Source organism: Stegodyphus dumicola, chromosome 7, assembly GCF_044657685.1.
Source record: "Stegodyphus dumicola isolate Sdum_Otavi_A_Nest chromosome 7, ASM4465768v1".
Classification (NCBI taxonomy): Eukaryota; Metazoa; Arthropoda; class Arachnida; order Araneae; family Eresidae; genus Stegodyphus; species Stegodyphus dumicola.
Genome location: NC_140774.1, coordinates 47,620,262 through 47,647,369, shown reverse-complemented (window position 1 = coordinate 47,647,369; position 27,108 = coordinate 47,620,262). Strand labels below are relative to the sequence as shown.

At 32.7% G+C, this 27,108-nt stretch overlaps 1 protein-coding gene across 4 annotated transcripts in view; it reads left to right on the top strand.

The window, feature by feature from the left end:
• LOC118194004 (uncharacterized) overlaps positions 1–27,108 on the top strand; it is a 114,916-nt gene that overhangs the window by 28,210 nt on the left and 59,598 nt on the right. For 3 of the 4 annotated variants that reach the window (XM_035365176.2, XM_035365177.2, XM_035365179.2), the window contains exons 4-8: positions 368–414; positions 3,369–3,441; positions 3,544–3,625; positions 18,309–18,447; positions 19,517–19,580. In XM_035365176.2, coding sequence (XP_035221067.2) covers positions 368–414; positions 3,369–3,441; positions 3,544–3,625; positions 18,309–18,447; positions 19,517–19,580 — 405 coding nt within the window. The remainder of the gene's footprint in view (positions 1–367; positions 415–3,368; positions 3,442–3,543; positions 3,626–18,308; positions 18,448–19,516; positions 19,581–27,108) is intronic. The other variant, XM_085820156.1, reaches the window with a different exon arrangement.

The window sequence follows — 27,108 nt, the reverse complement described above, 5'->3', positions numbered from 1 at the left end:
CTTCCATAAAATTTGCTAAATTATGCCAAGGTGGTTGCCATATTCTGCAAGTATAAAAAAAAAACTAAACAGTTCAGTGTTAAATAAGTATAAATGGAACTGGGCACATCATAGCATGTTAATATTTTAAATAAAATAATTCGTAAACTAGCACCTTTTTGATATTTTCTTTCTCCCTTAATGTGCAAAGCTTGGATAATTTACTGAGCAATTCCCTAAATGGTCAAATTTTTCAAATTAAGTTCCAGGTTTTACTGTAAATATAAAATAGTAAAAGGTATTCTCTGAGTACATTAATCTTTATCTCATATTTTTATTTAGAAATCACTGTTACTTTAGAAATAAACTGATTTTTGTTTAATGTCAGGAATGGGCGGGAGAAGTGGAAATGAAAGCTCTTTCCTGTAAATACAAGTAAGTAAATCTAATCTTGAGATATAAATGCAGTTTTATATTTTTATGACAAGATGTTTATCAATAATAATTTTGCATCTGTGTTTTATAACATCTTCAAAAACGTATTTTATCATAATAATATCGTTCATATTACAATTGGATGGACAGTTTTAATTGAATTCTAATGTGCTCAAGAATTTGCAATAATGCACTACAAAGTCTGTAATCCGGACATCCATTATGCGGAATGATCTATAATCCGGACCTCAAAGCCACAAGCTTTTTTTTGTATGCTTTACGCATGTGTGTTTAATGTTACGCATGTGCATTTAGCACAGAAAACGAAGCAACTTAAAAAATTTACATTGAAAGAAATGTTTAATAAAGTAAACAAATAAATATTAAGCTTTTTTTTGTAAATTTTGATACCCTTTAGATCATAATTGCTCTTTATTTCATAAATTACGGTTTCATATTTTTAGTCTTATAATTTCTGCATGCCATCTTACCAGATTTAAATTGATTATTTATAATCCGGAAAAACCCTTAATCCGGAATCGCCGAAGTCCCGACGAGTCCGGATTATGGACTTTGTACTGTATATTTTTATAAGTTGTCAAGAAAAATTTCAGTATTAAATTATTTTATTTTGTCTTCTATAAAATTGTCTGTTTCCTTTCTCAGCTTGAAATTCTTTTTAACTTCATAATAAAATTCTTTCAGCTTTTGAATGGGAATTATCTTTAGCAGTTAGTCACTTTAGCAGTTGACTTTAAGACTGCTGTAGCTTCCAGAATCGTAAATTTAAATTTCATATGAATATAAGCTAGTTTAATCTTAAGATACACAAGATTTTTTACATATGTTACATAAGATTTTTTATGTATGTTAGGAAATTTACCTAAATGTCTAGATAAATTTGTGTGTTTCAAAAGAGAATTTAAGAATTCATTACCTTTATATTAGAATTTGTGTTTTGCGTTGGCTTAATTGTTTAAGCTTTAAAATACTAGTAGCTTTTCTCAAATACAGTGTCCTAATGAGTGAAATAAACCCTTTTTTTGGTGGGGGGGGGATTTGCCTCATATCATACAAAGACAAGTCAGCATCTCTTTAGAAAGGAGTCCTTTTCAAAGTTTACCCCTTCAGAGTTTTGCTGTATTTAACTTTAGTTGTAGCCATACCGGAGTTGTAAACAGTAAACTCTCATTTTTAATTAAAGCTATTTATTATCCATGTTCATTTTGCAAGTAGTAGAGACAATCTTGCATTGAATACTGAATTTATTCTAAATATTATTTTTTATTCCTTTTAATTAAATATAAAATTATTATACCCAGTAAGTAAAAAGGAAGCGGAATCTTGCTGAAATATTTAGTCCATTTTAGTCATTGACCATTTCTTGCAACTAATTATTTTAAATAATTTCCTAACTTTTAAATTACAGATATTGTAGCATTTATAGTTTGTATAGAGAACATTTGGTGGAATTTTAATAAATTCTATTTTGTTTCATCCTCATAATTTAACATTCTCACTATTTTAATTCTCAGCCATAATTAAAACATGATTCAATATATTAAATTTATTTAATTAATTACTATTTTAGCTATAGTTGAAAAAGATGCATTTATTACATACTTATAGTACAGTCAAAAGTCGTTAATCTGGACTCGTTGGGACTTCGGCGATTCTGGATTATCGATTTTTCCGGATTATAGATCATCAGTTTAAATCTGGTAAGATGGCATGCAGAAATTCTAAAATTAAAAATATGAAACCGTAATTTATGAAATAAAGAACAATTATGATCTAAAGGGTATCAAAATTTACAAAAAAAAAGCTTAATATTTATTTGTTTACTTTATTAAACATTTCTTTCAATAAGTTGTTTAAGTTGCTTCATTTTATGTGATAATACTTTCTCTTTAATTCTATAAACAGACATAATTTCTTGTTCAGTTACAAAGTTCCGCTGTTCAAGTCCCGTTAATTGCTCTGCTGAGAATACCGACTAACTTGTCAATCGAAATTTTTTCATTTTCACTAACCTCTCTGTCACTTTCTCCATGCCTTTATCCATTTTTTGCAACAATTCCACTTTTTGTTAGATGGACATCGAAACATGCTTTCGCTTTGTAGATCCTTTGGCAGCCCCACAATCGGAAACTCTTTTTGACATAATCGAAAGTTCAAGCTTACTTTTTATAAAATTGCTGTGACAGTCTGCAAAAAATAATAAGCGGGATCCAATTCGAAGATTAAGGAACAACGCAATCATTAACATTAAGTGAAATAGATAATTAGATAATTTTAGCTTACACCGTCAGTTATACATTAATCGTGCAGGCGAAAACGTATTCTGCACTTGCGCACACGCATATGCGCAGTAGTCAAGGCCTTACGCGCACACGTAAAACGCCTGTGCGCAGAAAGTTTTTAGCTTTGAGGTCCGGATTATAGATCATTCCGGATTATGGGTGTCCGAATTAACGACTTTTGACTGTATTATCCTTTCAGTATTATGCCTGAATGTGACTTAAGTAACTAAAATTTGTGCTACTAAAATGAACATAAACATTTAATCAGGCACTTACTAAACATTTTATAAACTTGTAAAACTTGTAAGGTAGGAAATATTCAAATTTTCATTTTCAGAGCCAGAAATATTTAAATATTATTTATTAATTGAAAATATAATTATCCTGAATTATTTTAATTTAAATAAAATTAATGTGAAGGCATTGATTTTAAATTAAATGTTTAGTGAATACTGTATCCTTTATTTGAGAATATAATGAAATCAGGTTTTGAAATGACTTAGTTATTATATAAAATCAGTTTTTGTAAACAATAGAATATTTAATGCTTTTAAATTAAAAAGTGGCACTAAGTAATTATTTTGGCATTTAAAAAGTACTTTAATAAATATACTTTAAGAAATTAATGCTCATATTTTATGAATTTTATAGCATTGATTTTATTATATATAATGCTGCTACTAAACCACCTTTGAAAATCAGGACAGCGTCTCCAATTCAGCATGTACGTAATCTCTTTGATTTCAGAGTGACTTTTGTATATTTATGTACCTTTTAAACCCCCATTAAAGTACTTTTCATTTTCCCTTAAATTATTTTATTTTAGGTTATGCTAGCTTGCACTGGTAATAATCGTTATGACTGTGTCTACTCAAAGTCTGATTTATCAGCTTTAGCTTTCTGCCAGTGTAAGTTTTTTTAAAATTTATAACTAGATACTTTTGTCTTTGTACCGAGATTTGATTTTATCAAAGCTCCTAGAATAATAAGATAAAAGAACTAAATATACTTTATTTGATATGTGTACACAGCGGGTCTTTAAAGTTTTAATATTATTTTTTTACTAATCTCTGCAAAGTGGCCAGATGCTAGATAATGACAGACTAATTTTTGAGAAAATTGCTGTTTGTAGAAAGAAATTTATTTTATGCAGCTGATTTAAATTTCCATGGATTTAAAAATTAAGAAAAGTTTTCTTTCGCAAACAGATATCTATTTTCTATCAGTTCATAGCAAACTAAATTGTAACTATTTTTAATCATCCTGCTGCTAGTTTGAACATCTATGAGCTGTTCTTCTCCTGAAGCAAAATCATTCCTTAAAGAGCACTTTAAGACCATTTCAAAAATTCACAAAATATAACAAGGGAATGTAACATGTCTGTTATAAAAACATTTAGAGGCTTTATAGATATTATAAGAGATGTATATGTTAGAAAGAATATTAAAAGGAATGTTTTTCATATCTTGATTTATTATGAATTGAGTCGTAAAATTTTGTAGATATGTGCAATTAATTGCTGTAAACCTGACGTAATAAATGCATGTAGTAAATTATTTGTGTAATTAATTAAAAGCAGTGCCTGACTAGAAAATTGATAGAATGTCATTTAAAAAGTTAAAACTGGTGTGCCAGTTTAAAGGTTGCTTTTAACTGTGACTGAAAAAACAGCTTATATATACCGTAATTTCCGGAAGAAACACCGAGGCGTTTACATGTTTAAAACTTAAATTTTCAGCAGGTGCGGCATTTCTACCTATGCGGCGTTTAGGTACATTAAAAATAAAATATTTCCTATGATGGTCATTGTACATAGTTTGGATGGCCTTGCCATTGTACATAGACTGGTGCTGTTCCCACACAAAAGACCACGCAGTTGCTTTTTGCGAACGTTATTTTGTTTACATTCTTTCCTTTGAATGGACTTACATGCCTTATTCACCCTAAACGGGATCTCAGAACAATAACATTCTTCTCCCTTTCAAATCAACATTCTCATCAGTTTGAATAATCTCTCTCCTCTGCCATTCGATGAATCTTCCAGAACCCATCCTCTCCCTACCCCTGCCTTTTCTGCAATTTTTTTCAAATGGAGACACGACTCCACCTGCCCTGACGTACTTCCCCTTCAGCATGAATCGATTTTTTTGGGTAAAAGTACTTGTTGGATAGTTTTTAAGTAAGAAGGGAGCGGAAAATTTTTGAAAATGGCACCTGAACGGCACAGAAGCTATACTGTTGGTTTTAAGCTTAATGTAATTTCATGTGCTGAACAAATTGGAAATAGAGCAGAAGCTTGAGAGTTTGAAGTGGATGAGAGATGTATTCGATGTTGGAGAAGTGAAAAAGAACTTCTTAAAAATATGCCACAACAGAAACGAGGCAAAAGAAGTGGTATTGTAGGGTGGCCGAATCTAGAGGACGACCTTGCAAACTGGATAAAGGAGCAACAAGGAAAGGAAATGGCAATTTCGACTGTAAAAGTTCACTTACAAGCAAAATTTATAGCAAAACAAATGAACATAAATGATTTCAAAGGAAGGCCTTGCTGGTGTAGCAGATTTATGAAAAGAAAAAATATTTTTTTGCGTACTAGAACAACAGTCGGGCAACAATTACCAATGGACTGGCAAGATAAAAAGGCATTTTTTCTAAAATATATGACAGATATTATTGACAGTAAAAAAACTTCTTCGATCACAGATAATAAATATGGATTAAACACTGTTAGCTTTCGACTCTTCTGCAAACAGAACTGTTGATGAAGCTGGTGTAAAAACTGTATCTGTGCTTACGACGGGGCATAAAAGAACATCATCTACATGTGTGTTAGCTTGTGCTGCAAATGGTGACAAGCTAAAGCTGATGATAATTTTTAAATGAAAGACTATTCCGAAGGGAGATTTTCCTAATGACGTAATTATTTGTGCAAACGAGAACGGCTGGATGTGCAAAACAATTATACACGAGTGGCTACCAAAAGTTTGGCAGTGTCGTAAGGGATCTTTTTTTCCAACCAAAAGGGTTATTGGTAATGGATTCCATTCGTGCTCATTTACTTGAGTCACTGAAAACCAGATGTCAAAAATTGGCTGCGACTGTAGCAATAATTCCTTGTGGTTTGACAAAAATCTTACAACCATTAGATTTGTCTGGTAATAAATCCTTTCAAGCCTGAAGTCCAAAAGCGGTGGGAATGTTGGATGAGTGAAGGATTGCATACGTATGCCAAGAGTGTTAAAATGCGTAGATCATCTTATGAAGTTGCAAAGTGGGTAGGAAGTGCGTGGAAATCTGTAAAAACATCATCAACAATAGCAGGGTTCAAAAAAGCTGAAATTATATCCTTAGATAAAGAGACTGTAAACCAAGAGGATGAATGTGACAATCTGGGACTTAAATCAGGATTTACTAAATCTTTTTAATTCAGGTAGTGAAGAATCAGATTTTGATGGCTTCATATGATGTATAGTTTGCTGCATTTCCTTTTGTAAGTAAAATTTAAAATTTCCTTTTGTCATCCAAATTTAATATTTCGTTGTTGCAACATTTTTTATAATATAGTCCTGAGTATTACAAATATGGACTTCTTTAGTGGGTAAATGTAAGTATATACGTGAACGTAAATATATTTTCAACATTTACCTTTATTTTTGACTTATGGTTTCATTTCATGCATTTTTCTTAACTTATATGTCATATATCAGGACTTAGATAACTTATATGTCATATATCAGGTTGAGATTTTGCATCTATATGGCCTACAAAGATGCCACGCGCAATTTAATCTATTGCGGCGTTTCTGTGTAATTTAAATTTTTTTCCCATCATTTTTCTCGAGTGCGGCGTTTACGCTGATGTGGCCTTTCTTCCGGAAATTGCGGTATGTATATATATATATATATATATATATATATATGCACTCTTTTGCAAGAAAATTAAAGCAATATGAAGGAAGGGGTTGTTTTTGATGAAATTGAATATGTGTATAGCTTTAAAAAATCAAGGTTATGGTATTTGTTCACGGCTCACAATCAACCACTGAGTGTTCAAATTAGTAGTTGGTCAAACCGCTCCTGATGGCAATGCATGCTTGAATTCGTTGAGGCAAGGAGTGGTAGAGGTTCCTAATGTTATCTTGCAAACATTCTGCTAGGTATTTATCAGTTGTCGCTCCAGATCTGCGATATTTTGTGGTGCCCGAATCTGGTGGCACACCATGTCCCAGACATGCCCGATTGATGAAAGGTCTGTTGATCTTGCTGGCCAAGGAAGAGTATCAACTGCAGGTAGACAGTCCAGAGATATGTGAGTGGTATGTGGCCTGGCATTATCTTGTTGGAAAAGAGCCCCAGGATGATGTGCAATGAAGGGTAATGCAACTGGCTGCAGGATGCTATCAACGTATCGTTGAGGTGCTAAAGATGTACGAAGGATGACTAAAGATGACCTGCTTTCATAAGAAATAGCACCTCACACCATCACCCAAGGGGTTACCGCCTGTATGGCTTTCTAAAACAAAGGCTGATTGGGACCGCTGGCCCCGTCCTCTCCAGACATGAACACGGTGGTCATCTGCTTCAAGAGTGAAGCGGGATTCATTGCTGAACACTATATGATGCCAGTCTGATGGCAGCCATGATAATTGGCTGCGAGACCACTCCAGACGACACTGCCGATGTTGTGGGGTTAAAGGCAACTTTCTTAAAGGTCTCTGTGAGCATAACCTCGCCTCAGACAAGTGCCGTGAGATGGTGAACAGTACCACCGGAGGTATACACATGGCTGTAGTGCATTGAATAGTCGACAATGATACCCTTAGGGCGGTTCGGGCCTGGCGAACAATCATTGGCTTGCATTTGAGATCCTTGGCCTTCCAGAGCCTTCATTTCATTGGCAATTTCCTTGTAGCAACCATTGCTGCCAACATCTTTGCACAGCAGTTTCTGTACGCTGCAGATGGTGGCTTATTGCTCGGTATGACCACTCAGCTTTACACAACCCTATCCTACAATACTATTGAAGACAATACTACAATACTATTACAGACAACTAAACGATGTTCGAAGTCGTTTAGTTGTCTGTAAAGTCTTCAATATCACTGTAATGTCATCTTTAGTTTCTTCTTTACAGAATTACAATGGCAGCAACAAAAAAAAAAAATTCCACCTTTGTTACTGGTTTTATACTTTACAAATTGCGCACTAGAAATGCATGCTATGATCGCAATTCCTGTTCATTTGCCTTGAAACTTTGATCATTTGCATGTTCGATCAAGATGTTTTTGCATACCAAATTTTGTCACGATCGCAAAAGTCCTAGGTGGTTCGAATTTTTTGCAAGAAAGTGTATATATAAAAGAAATTTAGAACATTTTTATCAGAAAGACTAATAACTGAAGTCCATTGAAATCCTATAAATGTAAAATAAGAATATTTTAAAATGTGAGGATTAAAATAAGCAGTTATGTCTACAGATCAATCAGTTGGAACTCTGACATTCCTTAATTTCAGTATTTTTTATACGAGCAAGTAGTAAAAGTAATTAGGGTGCTAGCCTAAATTACAGCAAAGTTTTTAAAGGAAAACTTTAACCCTTTATCTTTGTGATGTTTAGTTATAAACTCTAATATTTCAAAAAACTGTACAGTCAAAAGTCGTTAATCCGGACTCGTCGGGACTTCGGCGATTCCGGATTATCGATTTTTCCGGATTATAGATCATCAGTTTAAATCTGGTAAGATGGCATGCAAAAATTACAAAATTAAAAATATGAAACCGTAATTTATGAAATAAAGAACAATTATGATCTAAAGGGTATCAAAATTTACAAAAAGAAAAAACTTAATATTTATTTGTATATTAAACATTTCCTTCAATGTAAGTTGCTTCGTTTCATGTGATAATACTTTCTCTTTAATTCTATTAAACAGACATAATTTCTTGTTTAGTTACAAAGTCCCGCTGTTCAAGTCCTATAATTGCTGTGTTGAAAATACCGACTAATTTGTCAATCGAAATGTTTTCGTTTTCAATAACGTCTGGGTCACTTTCTTCACTATCGGAAGCGAATTATAATGACGAGGAACTTGATTTAAATCATATCAAAGACGGAGTACATCGAGATGAAATACTAAACTTAGTACCGAATTATAATCCAAATAAAATAAAAACATCTGCTCTGAAGATAAGGATAGTGTTGACAGATCAACTTCCAATCCGCAGTGTGAAATTGATAAACATATTTCGGATTTCAAAATATACTTTCGCTTTGTAGATACAAATTACATATTAGTAAATATATATTGGAAATTCTATTTGACATAATCTTTCTAATCTATCATAATCTAATAATGACATTTCTGCCCCCCCCCTCTGCCGCAGAGCAGCGTGAAATTGATAAACAGATTTCGGATTTCAAAACATACTTTCGCTTTGTAGTAAATATATATCGGAAATTCTATTTGACATAATCGAAAGTTGAAGCTTACTTTTATAAAATTGCTCTAACAGTCTGAAAAAAAATAATAAGCCGGATCCAATTCGAAGATTAAGGAACTACGCAATCTGCAACATTAACTGAATTAGATAACTTTAGCTTAGCGTATAACTCCGTTACACATTAAACGCGCATGCGCACAAACATATTCGCAGCCGTAAGGGCGGTGGTGTCGGTCTTACGTGCTCTTGTAAATACCTGTGCGCATGCGTGAACGCGATGCATGCGCAGAAAGTTTGTAGCTTTGACGTCCGGATTATAGATCATTCCGGATTATGGGTGTCTGAATTAACGACTTTTGACTGTACTAGTAGAAGTGCTAATAGCTGCTTACTAATATTACAGAAATACAAATAATTTTTTAGAAGGAAAATTTATAATCCTTCCAAGAATTTTCACATGTTATGCTGCTAACAATTTACCAGCAAATATATAAAAAGGAAATTTAGAACCTATTTTATGAAGTTCATTTGAATTCAATTCTTCGTGAAAAATAGGTTCTAAATTTCTTTCTTTATATATTTACTGATCAATTTTCAGTGGCATAATGCGTAAAGGTTCTTGGAAGGATTAAAAATTTTCCTTTTAAAATATTATTTGTATTTATGTAATATCGATAAGTAGCTATTAATGCTTGTACTGCTATAATAGTTTTTTGAAAAAATTGGAGTTTATCACTAAACATCACAAAGACAAAGAGTTAAAGTTTTCCTTTATAATTTACTGTAATTTAGACTAGCACCTTAATTACTTTTAGTGCTTGTTGGTATAAAAAATTAAAGAATGTCAGAGTTCCAACAGATTGACCTGTAGACATAATGGTTTATTATAATTTTTACATTTTTAAGATTTTATGAAGTTCATTTGAATTTTATAAATTGAAATTCTTTGTGAAAAATGTGTTCTGAATTTCTTTCTTTATATATTTACTGATTAATTTTCAGTGGCATAATGCACGAAAATTCTTGGAAGGATTATAAGTTTTCTTTTTAACGAGTTATTCATGTGTGTATATATATATATTATATTTAAATTTGAGAGTAATTTTTTGTTTGAGTGTTTAAGAATTCGTATGAGCTGAGGCTGTAACATTTTGTATAGAAATGAAGAGAATGTTTTTTTTTTTTAAAAAAAACAGAAGTACTTTAATGAAATCATGATTTTAAACATTACATAGCAATAAAATTTCTAGTACTGTATCGGTTAATGCATTTTCATGCATGATTTCTATTAAATCTGTTTGTTCTTTTACTTGTTATTTGCTTGCTTTATTACCACAGAAACAAAGCAAAATGAATCCTTTATTAAAAACAAAATATCTAGGAATTTTTTTAATCGTTGGTGCTTTATAAGTGCTTCTTTGCTTATAGCTTGGTATATAACACAGCTTAGCTTTCTTTTTATACAGCATTCACAGAATTTTTGGGATTAGAATCTTGTTACTGTAATTGCAGATATACTTGTTTCAATAATCTAAAATGTTTTTCTAAAAATGTTCAATAAAGAAACTGAGAATACTCATCTTGAGACTTCTTACTTCTATTTTCAATAAGTGGATTCTTTGATGGTGAATATCATCTTCTAAATGGCTAAAATCTAAGATTCATCTGAATTCACAACAGAGATTTAATATTTTGAAAACATTTAATAAAGCAGTTAAAGTTAGTACATTTTATAGCTTTTTACAAAATATAATATGTATTCAAAGTTCTACTTGACTTCAGTTTGAAATCAAAACTTAAAGATCTCTACAAAGTTAGTTACAGGTATGAGATAGAATAACATTTATGATACTCCCCCCTTTTGAGATTAAGAGATTTATAACTGAAGAGTAACAGTTTTCAAAGTCGCAGGTTCATTCATTGTTTATTTTTCAATGGATGTCCAAATCATGATTTTTGAATGACAACCTCATCATTTTGAAGATGTTCCATATCACTTGGAGCATTTGCAAAAGAAGTTTAACTACATTCACTGGTCACATAGGGACCATTCTTCTTTAACATTTTGTCATCGACTTCTAATGGATATAATTTCTGGACAGATCTCAAATAAATCCCATGTTTGGTCTTGACGTATGCAACGCATACTTTTGCATCTTTACCACAATGCATTTTAACCACTATGGCGAAGCACTAAGTTCCTTCTCATGTTGTTGTCTTCAAGAACGACGATATCCCTTCCAAATTGTATTTTTTTCTGGCTTTGTTTTATTCACTCAGCTGTCCTAAATATTCAATTCTAAATTGTTTTCTAAGCTGTTCTCTAATTCTTTGTGTATAAGCATAATGCTTATTAGCCTTGCTTGAATCGATTAGATCTAAATCTGGAACTTCCACTTTAATTTCTTATAAGAACTTTATAAGAGTAAAGGATATAGGATCATTGGGTTCTTAGGTCAAGGGTCTATTATTTATGATATTTTCAACACTGCAGAGTACTGTGTATAGATCCTCTCATTCTAGACAAGCATTTCCTATAATATGCCCAATTATTTCCCAAAATAGGAGATTTAATATTTTGAAAATGTTTAATAAGGCAATTAGTTACTAGCCCATTTTACTGCTTTTTACAAAATACAATATTCACTCAAAGTTCTACCCAGCTTCAGTTCGAATTAAAACTTAGAGTTCTCTGCAAGATAGTTTTTGAGGTAGGAGAATGTTCACGATAATGTTGCAGTTTTCTTAATAAAAATGCTTTTGGTTCAGGTGTCTAAAACAATTAACATTTTCCAGACTTCATTTCTAATATCAACTCCATTAGATTAGTTTCAGCTCAAGAAATATTTAAATCTAACTTTAAAGCACAGCATAGTTCAGCTCTATTACATGGCTTTTAACTCAAATTCTTTAAAATCTTGTACAGATATGAAGTATAGGTTCTTACACGCACCAGTTTTACTTAATTCAGATGTGTCATTTATGCAGGCTGATATTTATAAAAGAATTGAAGATAATTATCTCATAACATCTTCATTGCAATTTTATTCTTTTTCTGGAACTTTCCCAGTGAAATTAGCAAATTATTAAAAAATAATCCATTCTTGATTACTATTTGTAACATGAAATTTCACAAGGTTACACATATTTTATTTTTCCTTTTGAAATGAAAATAAAATAGTTAGACAAAGCCAAAGGAATAAATCTTTCTAGTATATTGTCTTCTGCAATTTTAATGGCTTAACCATGTCTATAGCTAATTTAATGTATATTCTTAGTACTGTTTCTGCCTTTTATCATATAACCGGGTTTATTGCCTAATGTTCATCAGCACTTCAGGTGTAAAGTGTGACATCATCAAATTTAAGAATTATCTGTATATATAAACTTAACATTAGCTTGAATCTTAATATTCGTGCATTGTTCAGTTTATACACATGCTTACTTTTAAAAATATGGCTTTTAGTGAATATACTGAAGATATTCTAGTAATGGAGGGAAATAAGTAACTGTTAATAGAAAAATTAATCTATTAAAGGAATACAAGTAGTGAGTATAAAATTATTATTCAGAGTATTCTAAGCGATTGAAAGATTTTTTTTTTTTAATCCATAATAAGTTGAAACCCATCTTTTCTTTCTTTCTAGCTGCTTTTGTTTCTGCTTCAGTAACAAATAACTTTTACTTAAACAAAAACGTATAATGTGTATTTAAAAGTAAAAATGCTCAAGCAAAGCAAACATGATAATTTAGCCAGTAAGTGGTTAAAAATTGTTGATCGTTATTTAATCCTTTGCCATATAATGAGGTCTGGGATGTATTATAAATGATTAAAACACATTTTGACACAGTCCAGACATCCCTTTGATCTACATGACAGTGAAGTCTGGGATGTGTAATTTATTATTAATGTATAAACAGCTTTTGAGAGTGCCTCTCAAACCTCATGAAATAGTCTTCAGTTCAAAATGAGTTTAGACTATAAAGTGCAGATTTATTTACTTGTATGCACTTAGTTTTTTGTAACTATGGCGAGTTTTGATGATACAGATTTTTAAGTGCATAAATTAAAAATGTTTTCATATCTCAAGAGGTAAAATTTATAAATTAAGAGAATAAAGATGCATGTGAAATATTTCAATTGACTTTGACTTTTTCATACTAAAATGTTTTCATATGTCAAGAGTGGAAAGTTATAAATTAAGAGAATGAAGATGCATGTGAAATATTTCAATTGACTTTCAAACTTTTTAATACTGAAATATTCAATGCATTTATACTAGTATAGTGTGTTTGTTTTCTGATTACAGATTAAACGCTGTTCATTACAGAGAGATTTTTACATATTTTTGGTAGCTGTGATCGTAAGCATCGTAGTAGATCAGCTAACAGAAAGCAACATTTTGATTTAAATGTATTATAAACACTGGAAATAATCATTGTTTCAAATATGTTTGAAATAATATGCATAGGAGTAATTTTGTCTGAAATATCAAGACTAAAAGAGGATTATTATTTTACCTTTTTTGTTAATTGATGTAATCATTCTTAATTTTCGTTCCTTTCAAATGTGTTAAATGATGCTGGCTAAAGGAAAATTAGTTCAGAATAATTTATTTGAAATTAAGTTGCAAAGTGTTGTCATAGAGGGATCTTTCTGCTGAGATCTAAATTCAAGAATTTTCATTTAAGGAGTAAAGTAGTCAGGAGTGGCCATTGTGTGGTTCTTATGCAAATAAGATAGATATATGTATGAAAAGGGTAAATTAAAACTACTTTAATGTCTACAAGAAAGTAATTTTCTTTTTGCCAGTAGTGAGTTATTTCTTTCAATTTAAAACCTGTTTCACTATTAAAATGAGGTAGATATGGACTTGTGAGTTTTCGAAAATATAAAACTAAAACTACTTAATGTCCACAAGAAAGTAATTAATTTATTTCTTTTTACCAAGTAGTTGGATATTTCTTTTAATCTGAAACTTCTTTCACCATTAAAATGATGTAGATATGAACTTGTGGGTTTTGAAAAATATACTTATGGCTTTTGAATATTCCTGAATTATAATGTGGCTCTTATTGACATTATGTTTGACCATGCCTGGTATATACTAACATATTCAAATTATTCACTAAAACTTAAGTAAATTGACTTTTTTTAAAGGATGTTTTATTTTTCATGTAACAATATTTTTGGCATTCAGGTTAAAATACAGTTATTATAAAAGAAATTAAAATGAAGAATGTTACTTCAGAAAAAATATACGAGGGTAAGTTGAAAAATAAGTTTCCCCTGTCGACTGTGGTCAGAGTTGTGTATGAAAGTCAAAAAATAGAATGAGACATTAAAGATATGATACCTTTATTTTATTATTCTCGTACGAGTACATTGAGACATTTGTCATATCGCTTGATAAGCTTCAAAAAGTCCTCCAGGAAAAAATCAGGGCTTTGCATATGGAAGAAGCGTTGAACGGCTTGTTTCACTTCAGTATTGCTTCCTTATTCTGTTCTGCTTATTATTCTGTCTGAAAGAAGTTCAAGACAACTCCTTCTGCAGGTAAAGTGCTCCTCACAGTTTTCTGGGACGCCCAAGGAGGTTTGTTGCTGGACTTTTTGGAGGTTGGAACCATCAATGCTACGCGCTACTGTGACACCCTGTCGAAATTGAAAGAGGCGATTCAGAAAAAGCGGCCTGGCCTTCTCACAACAGCGTTCTGCTGTTGGATGACAATGCCAGACCACATTCGGCGACAGCAACGCAAAACCATATTGCAACTCTTGGTTGGTAGCGCCTACACCATCCGCCATACAGTCTTGATCTCGCACTAAGCGACTTCCATCTGTTTCCGGCTTTGAAGAAAAATCTCGGAGGAAGGCGCTTTGGAAGCAATACTGAAGTGAAACAAACCGTACAATGCTTCTTTCATATGCAAAGCCCTGATTTTTTCCTGGAGGGCTTTTTGAAGCTTATCAAGTGATATGACAAATGTCTCACAATGTACTTGGTACCTTATGTGGAAAAATAAAGGTATGTCATATCTTTAATGTCTCATTCTATTTTTTTGACTTTTCATACACAACTCTGACCACAGTCGACAGGGGAAACTTATTTTTCAACATACCTACGTATATATAAAACAGAGAAAATCAGAGGCTCTAAGCTAAAGTGACCACATTTTCATCGAGACAAAGTGTGACAAATGGAATGAAATGAGAATTGTAATTTAGTTATGAAAGCAGACCAATAATTCAAAAAAGAATATATTTTATTGTATAAATTCATATACCTGTCTATAAATATACAAAAATATATTTATTATTAACTATTGGTAACTATAAAAATATTTGTAAAAAACTATAATTTGAATATTATGCTTTTTAATTAATTTAAAATTTTATTTAAAAAAATTAAGATTTTCTTTCATGGTCATATTTTTTATCCAAGTGAATACTTTGCAATAGATTCGGATCATTTATTAAAATGTTGTGAAATTTCTCCCATTAATTGATCAAATTATATTTTATCCTTAATACAGATTTTAAAGTTTAATGTTCAACTGCATTTTTTAAAATTGGCCATATTTTATTGCTACTAGAAAAAAACACGTCCTGTTGCTGCTTTTATTCCTGGAAGGGAGAGTGCGTGTTCTACAATTTTCAAAATATTTTCATAAGGAATATTTTTCTGTTTAAACTCCGTCCATTTTTTTGTCTGTTTCCGCATTTGTAGACAACCAACATTTAATTTTTTCTTCAGTAACATATCTTTTTACCAATGACACCTTATCTAAAAGATTTTCAAATATTATTTTTCGGAAAATGGTTACTAATATATTAAAGATTTTTACACATATTCCCATAAAATCTCCTTTTTTAATGTCACTCAATTCTTTTATACAGTCAAAAGTCGTTAATTCGGACACCCATAATTCGGAATGATCTATAATCCGGACCTCAAAACTAAAAACTTTCTGCGCATGCGCCGCGTTGACACATGCGCATAGGCGTTCACGCGTGCGCGTAAGACTTTTTATGACTGCGCATATGAGTGTGCGCAAGTGCAGAATAGGTTTTCGCGTGCACGTTTTATGCATAATGAACATATAAGCTAAAATAATGTAATTATCTATTTCAGTTAATGTTGATGATTGCGTTGTTCCTTAATTTTCGAATTGGATCCGGCTTATTATTTTTTGCAGACTGTAAGAGCAATTTTATAAAAGTAAGCTTAAACTTTCGTTTATATCAAATAGAATTTCCGATATATATTTGTTAATATGTAAAGGATCTAAAGCGAAAGTGTGTTTTGAAATCCGAAATTTGTTTATCAATTTCATGTTGCTCGGCAGGGGGATCGCCGCGGCGGGCGCGTAATGAATTGGAAGTTGATCTGTCAGCACTATCCTTATCTTCAGCGCAGATGTTTTTATTTTATTTGGCTTATAATTCCTTACCAAATGTAGTATTTCATCTCTATATGCTCCGTCTTTGATATGATTTAAATCAAATGCCTCGTCATTATAATTCGCTTCCGATAGAGAAGAAAGTAACAGAGGTTATTGAAAACTAAAAAATTTCGATTGACAAATTAGTCGGTGTTCTCGACACAGCAATTATAGGACTTGAACAGCGGAACTTTGTAACTGAACGAGAAATTATGTCTGTTTAATAGAATTAAAGAGAAAGTATTATCACATGAAACGAAGCAAAACTTAAACGACTTACATTGAAAAAAATGTTTAATAAAGTAAACAAATAAATATTAAGCTTTTTCTTTTTGCAACTTTTGATACCCTTTAGATCATAATTGTTCTTTATTTCATAAATTACGGTTTCATATTTTTAATTTTAGAATTTCTGCATGCCATCTTACGAGATTTAAACTGATGATCTATAATCCGGAATTGCTGAAGTCCCGACGAGTCCGGATTAAGGACTTTTGACTGTATTTGATTTCTGCACTTTCACATAAATCCTTTAAACCTTCAACATGCACAATATATATATATGAAAATATGAATAAATTTTTGCAATATTTTCAGGATCCACTAGAAGTTAGTCAGATGCTGTTTGAATAGTATTGTGTAGAATGTGTGGTGCACAACCTAGTTCAATAATTTTTGGTTAGAATGTTCATTAAGTTTCGTACAAACGTTATTCATGCCTCTTTATAGCTTTTCCACCAAAATTTTTTTGTTACTGTTATACTCACAATAGGCAATATATTGTTCAATTTTTTTAATAGTACTTATTGAATCAAAAATTATTTGTGAAGTTTTATCCGGCAATAAAATAAAATCTAATATTTTAATTTTAATTTCTATTTCTAGACCAAAAAGTCTAATAATTTTAAATATTTGTTTTTGGAAGCATCATAATATATGGATATAAATGTGCATTTATCTAATTCTTTCTGCAATTGTGAAAACGAATATAGTGAAGAAACATTGCAAATAATTGCTTCAGTTTTTGTCTTTGCACATGCAAATTTTTTGTCGTACAATGTTTTGATCATTTGCGATGTACAATCAATTGATCTGAAACTTTTATTGTGGTTTATGGTGTGGAAAGCAAGTAGGCCTTCAGCTAATGCTAGCTGCTCCTCTGTTAACAATATATATTCCTTGACGAGATGTAACGACAATGATAGAGCACCAGGGGAGTAAATCTAACTTGTTGTATTGCCTAATTTAATTTACTCTGCATGCATTTTATGTGTTTTCTGTTTATGTATTTTTTATTTCTGTATATTTACTATAATGATTAATAAGTAATAAGTAACATATTTTTACAGTACATTTAAAATAAGAAATGCAGATGTTTTCTAAAAAGCGGGACATTTTTAAAAACCGGTGGATGCGGGGCAGTACTCCAAAAAGCAGGACTGTCCCGCCAAAATCAGGACGGGTGGTCACTTTACTCTAAGCTTAAAATTGGCAAAGCAGCGTGCAAAATTTCATTGTGTCAAATTAACATTTAATTGAAGTAATCGTGATGTTTTATTAAATTCTTGCTTTATTAGATACTTCATGTACTAATTTTCCATTATGATGGAAAAGTTTAGAATATTTTTAATTTAATGATCTTGCAAATGAATATTCTTTTAATGTGCCTAAAACTTATTATGCCTTTATGTACCTTAATATTTCAGCTCTTGTTTATGAAATATTGTACAAAAGAGTTTTTGAACTTGGATCTGATGTTGATATAGCTGTGGAAAAAATGCTTCATGATAAAGCATATTCAAAGCAAAGAAGGAACAATTTGTTAAATCAATTATTTAAAGAAAAGTAAGCTACATTTTAATAATAATGAATATATTTTAAAATAATAGGATGCAAATTATATAATATGACATGTTTATGTGAAATTATTTCTTGTTGATGACCGATTTCTGTGTTGCTCTAACTAAAAACCTGTCAGCTCGGCATGTGAAACGTGGTACCTGAATTCTGAAGGGCAAATGTTATTTTGTTAGTCTTTTATCTCTTTCAAAATAATTTTTAAAAAGGCTACTTTGGAGATGATAGTATGCTCTGTTATTAAAATTTCTAATCTTATAAAATATAGTATTTTTTATTTGAGCATGTTAAATTAAAACATGTTATAAAAATTTGTGCCTGGGATTCCTGGTATCCTATAACTCAGATTAAGGTGAAACAAAAAGTGATCATTGCATCTTCCTAAATCCTGAAAAAAATCTGTGTGGAAACTTGCTCTCCATCATTACCCTAAAAGTAACGACGATAGTCAGTTTTGTAATACAGTTTATCTTTAAATATGTATTTGATGTTTAAGACAAACTTGACAATTTTAAAGCATACCTAATGTTTGTGATAGATAATTGGAATTTGGTTTTGTTATTTATGCTATAGGAAAAAGTCTTGTTCCTAAATTATTAATAAATCATTTATTTATGGATTATCTTTATTTACAAAAGGAAATTTTTTGTAAAATTGAAATTTATTTGCAAAATTATTTACAAAAGGAAATTTTTTATAAATATAAATGTTGCAATTTGGACCATTCGTTACTTAAGGATGGTATGTATTTTGCTAGTCGTTGCTAATAAATTATTTTTGAAGCTATTAGTCATATGTAATTTTTTCTGGTTTAGAATGTTTGTTATTAACCGAGTTTTTAAATGTTTATTGCATTCTTTGTTTTTAAAATATTAAGTAAGAGGCATGCTTCTATTAATTGCAGATGGAAACAAACCAAACGAAGTTTTCGTCCATGAACTTAAAAATGTTTGCTTTATCAAATTAAGATTTTACTTAATTTTAGCTGATATGCTTTTAAAATTAATGTGTCTTTTATTTTTAATAAATTTCTAAGAGCAGTTATTTTTATGTGTAGTTGCTGTATTGAAAGTGTTAAAGAAGATCACAACTTACCTGAGGATGATCAATTAATCTTTAAAGTAAGCTCTTCTCAAATATTAATTGCAGTGCATTATTAATTTACAGTTCGTTATATTAAATCTTTGAATTTATTACTTTGAAAATCTTTGTGAATAATATCAAAAATATATCCTAAATTTGGTTGCTTAATTATATGTTAAAGTAATATGAAAAGAAAAATGAAAGTAAATATAGTGGAACCTTTTCTTAGCAGATATTATTGCGACCAATGCACAAGGAGTGTTAAGTAACAGGCATTACATTGACTTCTTGAGTCCCTGAGAGTTTTAGATATACTTATTAATGGGAATTTGTTAAAAAAATGTTTAAGGAATCAAATTTGTAAGCAAATTGATTCTCTAAAAATGCGTTGAAATTATTACCAGAGTGAAAATGTGCATTCCCAAAATTGCTACCACATGAAATGTAATTTGAATTAACAAAGGGAGTGCATAAGTTTGTATCACCATACAGGTCCTTCACCTGAAATTATGGTTTGGGATCTTGCTGGATTTTACTTCCTGCATTTACCTAATATTGTTGGTACAGCAATTACTAAATCTCTCAAATTTTGGAATAATTTTGCATCTGTGTTTTATAACATCTTCAAAAACATATTTTATCATAATAATATCTCTCTTATTACAATTGGATGGACAATTTTAATTAAATTCTAAAGTGCTCAAGAATTTGCAATAATGCAGTACAAAGTCTGTAATCCGGACATCCATTATGCGAAATGATCTGTAATCCGTACCTCAAAGCCACAAGCTTTTTTTTTGTATGCTTTACGCATGCGCGTTTAATGTTATGCATGTGCATTTAGCACAAAAAACGAAGCAACTTAAACAATTTACATTGAAAGAAATGTTTAGTAAAGTAAACAAATAAATATTAAGCTTTTTTTTTTGTAAATTTTGATACCCTTTAGATCATAATTGTTCTTTATTTCATAAATAACGGTTTCATATTTTTAATTTTATAATTTCTGCATGGCATCTTACCAGATTTAAACTGATGATCTATAATCCGGAAAAATCGATAATCCGGAATCGCCGAAGTCCCGACGAGTCTGGATTAACGACTTTTGACTGTATCAGAACTCTGGAATTTTCCTCAGAGGTATAAGTTTTCACAATATCACGCAGTAATAATCAGTAGTTATAAATACTTCAAACTACTAAAAGTGCTGAATAGAATGCAATGCAATGCACAGCACATTTAAAGAGAAAGCTAATCTGATTTATCTCTGTTCACATGGAACTACAACTCGCAACAACTAAACAACTAATTATAAAACTGAGAGCTAGATGCTCTCTTTTCGCCTTAGTTTTCAACCAGCTGCGTAAGATATTTCTAGCAATTTCTACTTCTCGAGATTTCTGTAAAGTAGAAAGAGTGTAGAATTATGGTTATAGCTAACACAGCAGTCAATTACATTTATTCAGTTTAAATACAAATTACCAATATATCCATTTACTGAATGTTAAATGCACATGCCCCTGTAGTTTTACTTTTCCCGAATACCTTTCTCTTAAATTTTGCCTTGCACTGCATGACACAAGGAAATGCAACAATTTTAATTGTAATTCTTTTAAGATCACCTATCTAAATACAAAATTTGTAACATTGTTGCTTTCCCAAGGACTGTATGTCCCGGCAGTACAATACCTGGACTAGAAGCCATACTTACAACTAAAGCATCAATCCAATAATAAATATTACAATGCAGTAACGAACAGCGTAATTGCAATAAATAACATAAAACAAATCAAATACTAAATCAATAAATGAGTTCACAAAATTACAAATTTAGAAACAAAAAGGACCATGGTCTTATATTATTTACGTGATATACACTACTATGGCATAGTAAGAAGCTAGCTTGTCATAATGAATGACTTTGGGCTTAGAATTTGATGACTTGTGGATCTGAACTACGATGTCATTCGGCCTGTTTAGAACTGCGCAAGGACCATCCCGAGGTGACTATAGTTTAAGACAAAGTCCTTTCCATCAAATTGGATTCCAGAACCACACCTTGCCTCCTTCATTGAATCAATGTCCTGTAGATCTTGTGTTGCATCGGGTCTTCTTCTTCGACAAAAGTAGACTTGCTCTCCTGCAAAATATTAGATAAATCCAAGATCTCCAGGCCCTGTTTAAAATGTGCATCACTTTAAACAGATCTTGGATGTACTCCTCAGGTGATGAAGGTGCATCTGGAGGGCGACCAAATAAAAGGTTGCAAGGCAGACGAAGATCACGACGTAAAAGCATTGGATGGAGATCATGACCTAAAAGCATCATTGATATCTTGTAGACAACACTGTGATAAGCCAATGAAAAGAGAGGTAACTTCTTGTCCTAGCCCTGTTGGTTTCTGGAAACCACCAATGAGAGGTTATTAAGGATATTTCAATTAAAACTCCCTCTACCTTGCCGTCTGACTGGGGATGTAAAGGTGTCATTTGGGTTTTGTTAGTGTCTTTAATTACAGCTAAGGTAAAATTCCTTCCTTCATCAGAATGTAAAAGAGGCACTCCGAACTTGGAAATTTAGTGCTCTATCATTACCTCTGCTAATGTGAGAGCTTTTTGACCAGGAATAGGATACACTTCAGGCCACTTTGTGAAGTAATCAATGACAACAGGGATGTATTTGTTGCCATCAGCAGTTCATGGCAGAGGTCCCAAAATGTCAAAGGCGATACATTTAAAAGGCACTCTAGCGTTGTAATGTTGCAACTTGCCTTGGCTGCATTTCTTTGGTTCTTTCTGACCCAGATTGCAAGATTGGCCACACTTTTGCACCTCATACTTTGCATAACTTCACTAAAAGCGCTCTCGAAGTCTCTGCAAAGTCTTCATTATTTCAAAGTGGCCTCCTATAATGCTGCTATGCAGTTCTTTAAGGATATCTGGGATCCGGAATCTTGGAAGTATCAGCTGCCATCGAAAAGCCTTCCTGTCATCCGATTTGAATTTCCGTTACAAGATGCGGTTTCAAATATGGTGAGAGTCCCAGAGTGTCCAATACTGTTTTGTTGTAGGTCTATAGATCAAAATCTTCTGCCAGGTAGATTTTCTGTCTGAAGACAGAAATATGGGTTTAATGTTGCCACATGGCATGTGTAGACAGAAATTAGACAGTTATGGGTTTAATGTGTCCATCTTGCAGCTGGAGTTTCTCGACTTCCTTATCACTCCCTGGGTCTTGATCAGCTGATGTTGATGTAATTTGCTGTGCGACTGGATTAAGCTCGTGCTTCGGTTCGACCCTGGAACAATATCGGCTGTTTTCTGGACAAGGTCTTCTAGACAGGGCATTGGTGCTTCCGTGTGATCATCCCTTCTGATGATGGATACCGATATCATATTCCTGGAGTGTCTGTATTCACCTGGCAATTTGACTTTCAGGATTCTTGAAATTTAAAATCCAGAACAACGAAGCATGATCCGTGTGGTGTAGGAATTTTCTGCCATAGAGAGATAACGATGGAAATGTTGGATGGCTTTAACTATGTCAAGCAAGTCCTTCCTGGTGACTCTAATTCCTTTTCGGTTTTGATAGGCACTTGCTCCAGTAGAGGTTCTTTGCCATTATTTCTTATGACACAATAGCACTGTCACTCTCATTGCTCGCATCCGTGTTGAGAATAAATGATTTGTTGAGCTGAGGATACATCAAGATTGGAGCTAATGTTAAAGCTTCCTTCAGGTTGTTAAATGCATCCTCACATTCTTTTGTCCACAAGAACTTTTGTTTGCTTTGTCAGTTTGTAGAGGGGTCTTGCAACAGAAGAAAAGTCCTTCACAAATCTCCTATAGTAGGTGCAAAGCTCCAGGAAACTTCTTAGCTGATGAACATTTTCGGTTCATCTCCAGTCTTTAACTGCTGACATTTTTTCTGGATATCTACACACACCTTCGGCAGAAATGACGTGCGCCAGTTAAGTCGCTTCCTGCCTGAATAATTTACATTTAGTGGGACTCAACTTAGATTGGCTTCTTTCAGTTTCTGATGCACCTTTCAAAAATTTTCTAGATGTTCTTCAAAATTCTTCCCGACAATGATGGTGTCATCCAGGTATATCAGCCAGGCTTCACAGGAAAGTCCTTTCAAAACAGTCTCCATGCAGGCGTTGGTGTTGCAGGCATATTGCATAGTCCAAATGGTATCACCCTAAACTGCCAAAGCCCTTGTCCGGTAATAAATGCTACCTTTTCTTGGTCTTCAGGATGTATCTCTACTTGCCAATAACCACTCTTAAATCAAATGTTGAAAACATATTTCTTCCAGAGTGTCCAGAATGTCATCAGTTCTAAGAAGAGGGTAGCTGTCTTTCTTCGTAACCTTGTTCAATCAGGGATAGTCAATGCGAAATCTAGTTGCACCATCTTTCTTTCTGATCAGGATGAGAGATGTCAATGAATTTGCTGAATGTTTGATGACATCGCCTTCTTCCATGTCCTTTAAAAGTGTTTGTACCTTTTCCTGTTTAGCAATAGGTAGATGTCTTGGATGTTGCTTGATTGGTGAATTATCACCGGTATCGATTAGATGTCGAGTCAAACTGGTTCGACCCATGTCTGAAGATGAGCGGGCAAAAACATCTTAAAGATCTTTAATGAGACGTTTGACAGCATTCCTCTCTTCATCGTTTAATTGCGCATTCTGCAATAACTCCGATGTAATGCTCTCTGAAGACACGGATTATGGGATGTTATGGGACACTTCACCTTTCTTCAACTCTCGCCTTGTTGTTTACATTGATAACTCTCACTAGGATAATGTCCTTTATAGCTTGATGAGGCTATTAGTATTCCTTTTTGGGCTGTTAAAGTTCTTGGGATATTCCCTGACTCTGTAGCAAAAATTTCTATTTTGGCTATGGATCCAGGAAGTAAAAATTCTGTTCTTGCTGGTATTGTGATGTCATCTTGAGCTATGATTTTCTGGAAAGATTTAATTCCTTCATCAGTAATTCCAAATAGGGCTATATCCTCAGAGGCAGAATGCAGTTTATTTTAAGAGTCCAAGGTAAAATTGTATTTTTATTCAAAGTCTAATCCGAGTATGCAAGGATCTGTAGTATCTGCCTCATATGCCATGTGGGGTAGGCTGCACTCCCAAACATGATGTTAATGTTTAATTTTCCGTGAATGTCGATTCTATCACAGAACATAGTCTAGAGGGTAACGCAGATCAGCTTCCTAATGTGTTTACCTTTCAATTGTTGAGCTAAATCTTTTCAGATGATGGTAACATTGACTCCTGTATCGATGGTCATATTGCAAGGAACTCCATTGATATGTTCCATGATGAAAAGTCCATTACTGCTGCCATTCACTGTAGAAGACTGAAGCTCTTTAAATTGTTGTTTTTCATTATCTGGAAACTGCTGCCCTGCGAAATGGCCACTAATTAGTTTTTCTCCTTTTTGATAGATGTTGTCTTAACTTCCATGCCCTCGGAATCTTCTGCAGTTCTGTTGTTTGTGGCCTTCAGCATCACAGTTCTAACACTCTATGGTTGGTTTCTAGTCATTCTTATTCCATCTCAAGGCATTGACTTGTTTGCTTTATAAGTGAGCATAAACATCTAGGTGAGGAGCCATTTGTCAGTATTTACAAGTTGCTTGCTGGGCTGCCTCGAATTTCTTGGCATACACCAGAGCATTTTTTAAGTCCTTGACACCCGCCATTCGTAGAGCTCCTTGTATTTCAGGATCCGGGATGCTGCTGATGAAATACTGTAGTGACAGGATTTTTCTTGTTTCTGCCAGGTGTTCTGAAAAGGTGAGATGAAACAGCCTTTCAACGTCCGTGGCAAGTTCCTGGAGTGTTTCCGTTGATGGGATTTTAAATGAAGCCTGCTGTAGTCTTTTGAACATTTCTTCCCAAAGTGAAGATCCAATGCACTGGATGGAGCTTCAGAATCTAGCCTTTTGTTTTCAGGAAGAATCTGAAGGATATCCAATGTGTCTACTCTCAGAAAAGCGGTGAGATGACAGGACTTAGCTTGGGAGTCCCATCCATTCACTTCCCCCACTATAAAGAATTGTCTTATAATACTTGCCAATAGGTCTTCCTATCATATGTGGATAAATTTAGGAATGAACAGGCAAAAAATTAAAGCCACGAATTGCTTCATGCTGTTGCTATTCATTTTTTTAATGTCAACTTCTTTGGCAATGATAGCAGAAACTCTTTTCGATTTGTTGGATGGACAAAAGTCTTCCTTCGATTCATTTCTTCATAGTAGAAACTCTTTCTCTTTGTTCTTTCACAGAAGAAACTCTTTCTTCAATGTTTCTAGCTTTATTTTCAAAAGCATCTATTCTTCCTTTCATAGCCTCAAATTTGTTTTCTATTATGCAGGTAATTTCTTTAGTTCCTCTTAACTTGCTTCAATCTTTTCTGGAATGGCTTTCATATCTTCTTTAACGGATTCTCTCATCTTTTCTTGAACGAATTCTTCCATCTTTTTTTGAATGGCTTTCATCTCTTCAACAGATTATTGGCAAGCTTTCATATCATCTTTAAATGCAGTCAAGACTGCCACTAGATGTCTTAACTGATCCTCCATCACTCTTGTTACTGGCATTCAGTCTTACTTCTGACATCAAAAAGTGTTGCTTGCATATGTGTTCATAATAGATTGAATGTGCAAGTCCAGTGATAGGTTAATAAAATTTATTCTTATCAAAAGGAATATATCAGAACTTTGGAATTTCCCTCAGAGATATTGGTGTAAGTGTTCGCAACATCACACAGTAATAATGAGTAGTTCAAACTACTAAAAACCTTAAACAGAACACAATGCTCAGCGCATTTAAAGAGAAAGCTAATCCAATTTATCTCAGTTCACGTGGAACTACAACTTTCAACTATAACTAAGCAACTAACTAAACAACTGAGAGCTTCAGCCGGCTGCACAAGATATTTCTAGCAATTTTTACTTCTTGAGATTTCTGGAAAGCAAAAAAAGTGGGGAATTACGATTACAAGTAATGCAGTGGTCAATTTATATTTATTCAATTTAAATACAAATTGCCAAAATATCCATTCACTCAATGTTAAATGCACATACCCCTGTATTTTTATATTTCCAGCATAGCTTTTTCCTAATATTTGTCTTGTGCTGCACTGCATGAGGATATACAATTTTAATTATAATTCTACTAAAATTACTTATCTAAATACAAAATTCATAACAATATGTCGCATGCATTATTTAACAATTCATTGTTCGTCAAGTCACATTGCTCCCTGTTCTCCCATCAAACACATGTAGTTATTACTGAAATATTACATATTACTGAAAAAGGAGTGGCCCAGCATACACCATCCATGGGTAAGCCAGATGACTGCACATAGAAACCAGATGGACTGACAACCGTAAGTGTACATCCAAAGCCTCTTATTTTCAGTACTGAAGTATGTCACCGTTGCTCTTGCTAGCTATGGATGGTGGCTATACAATTTCTTCATGTTCTGCAAAACTGAACAGGACTGCAACTTCAGCCATTTCTTCCTTTTACCT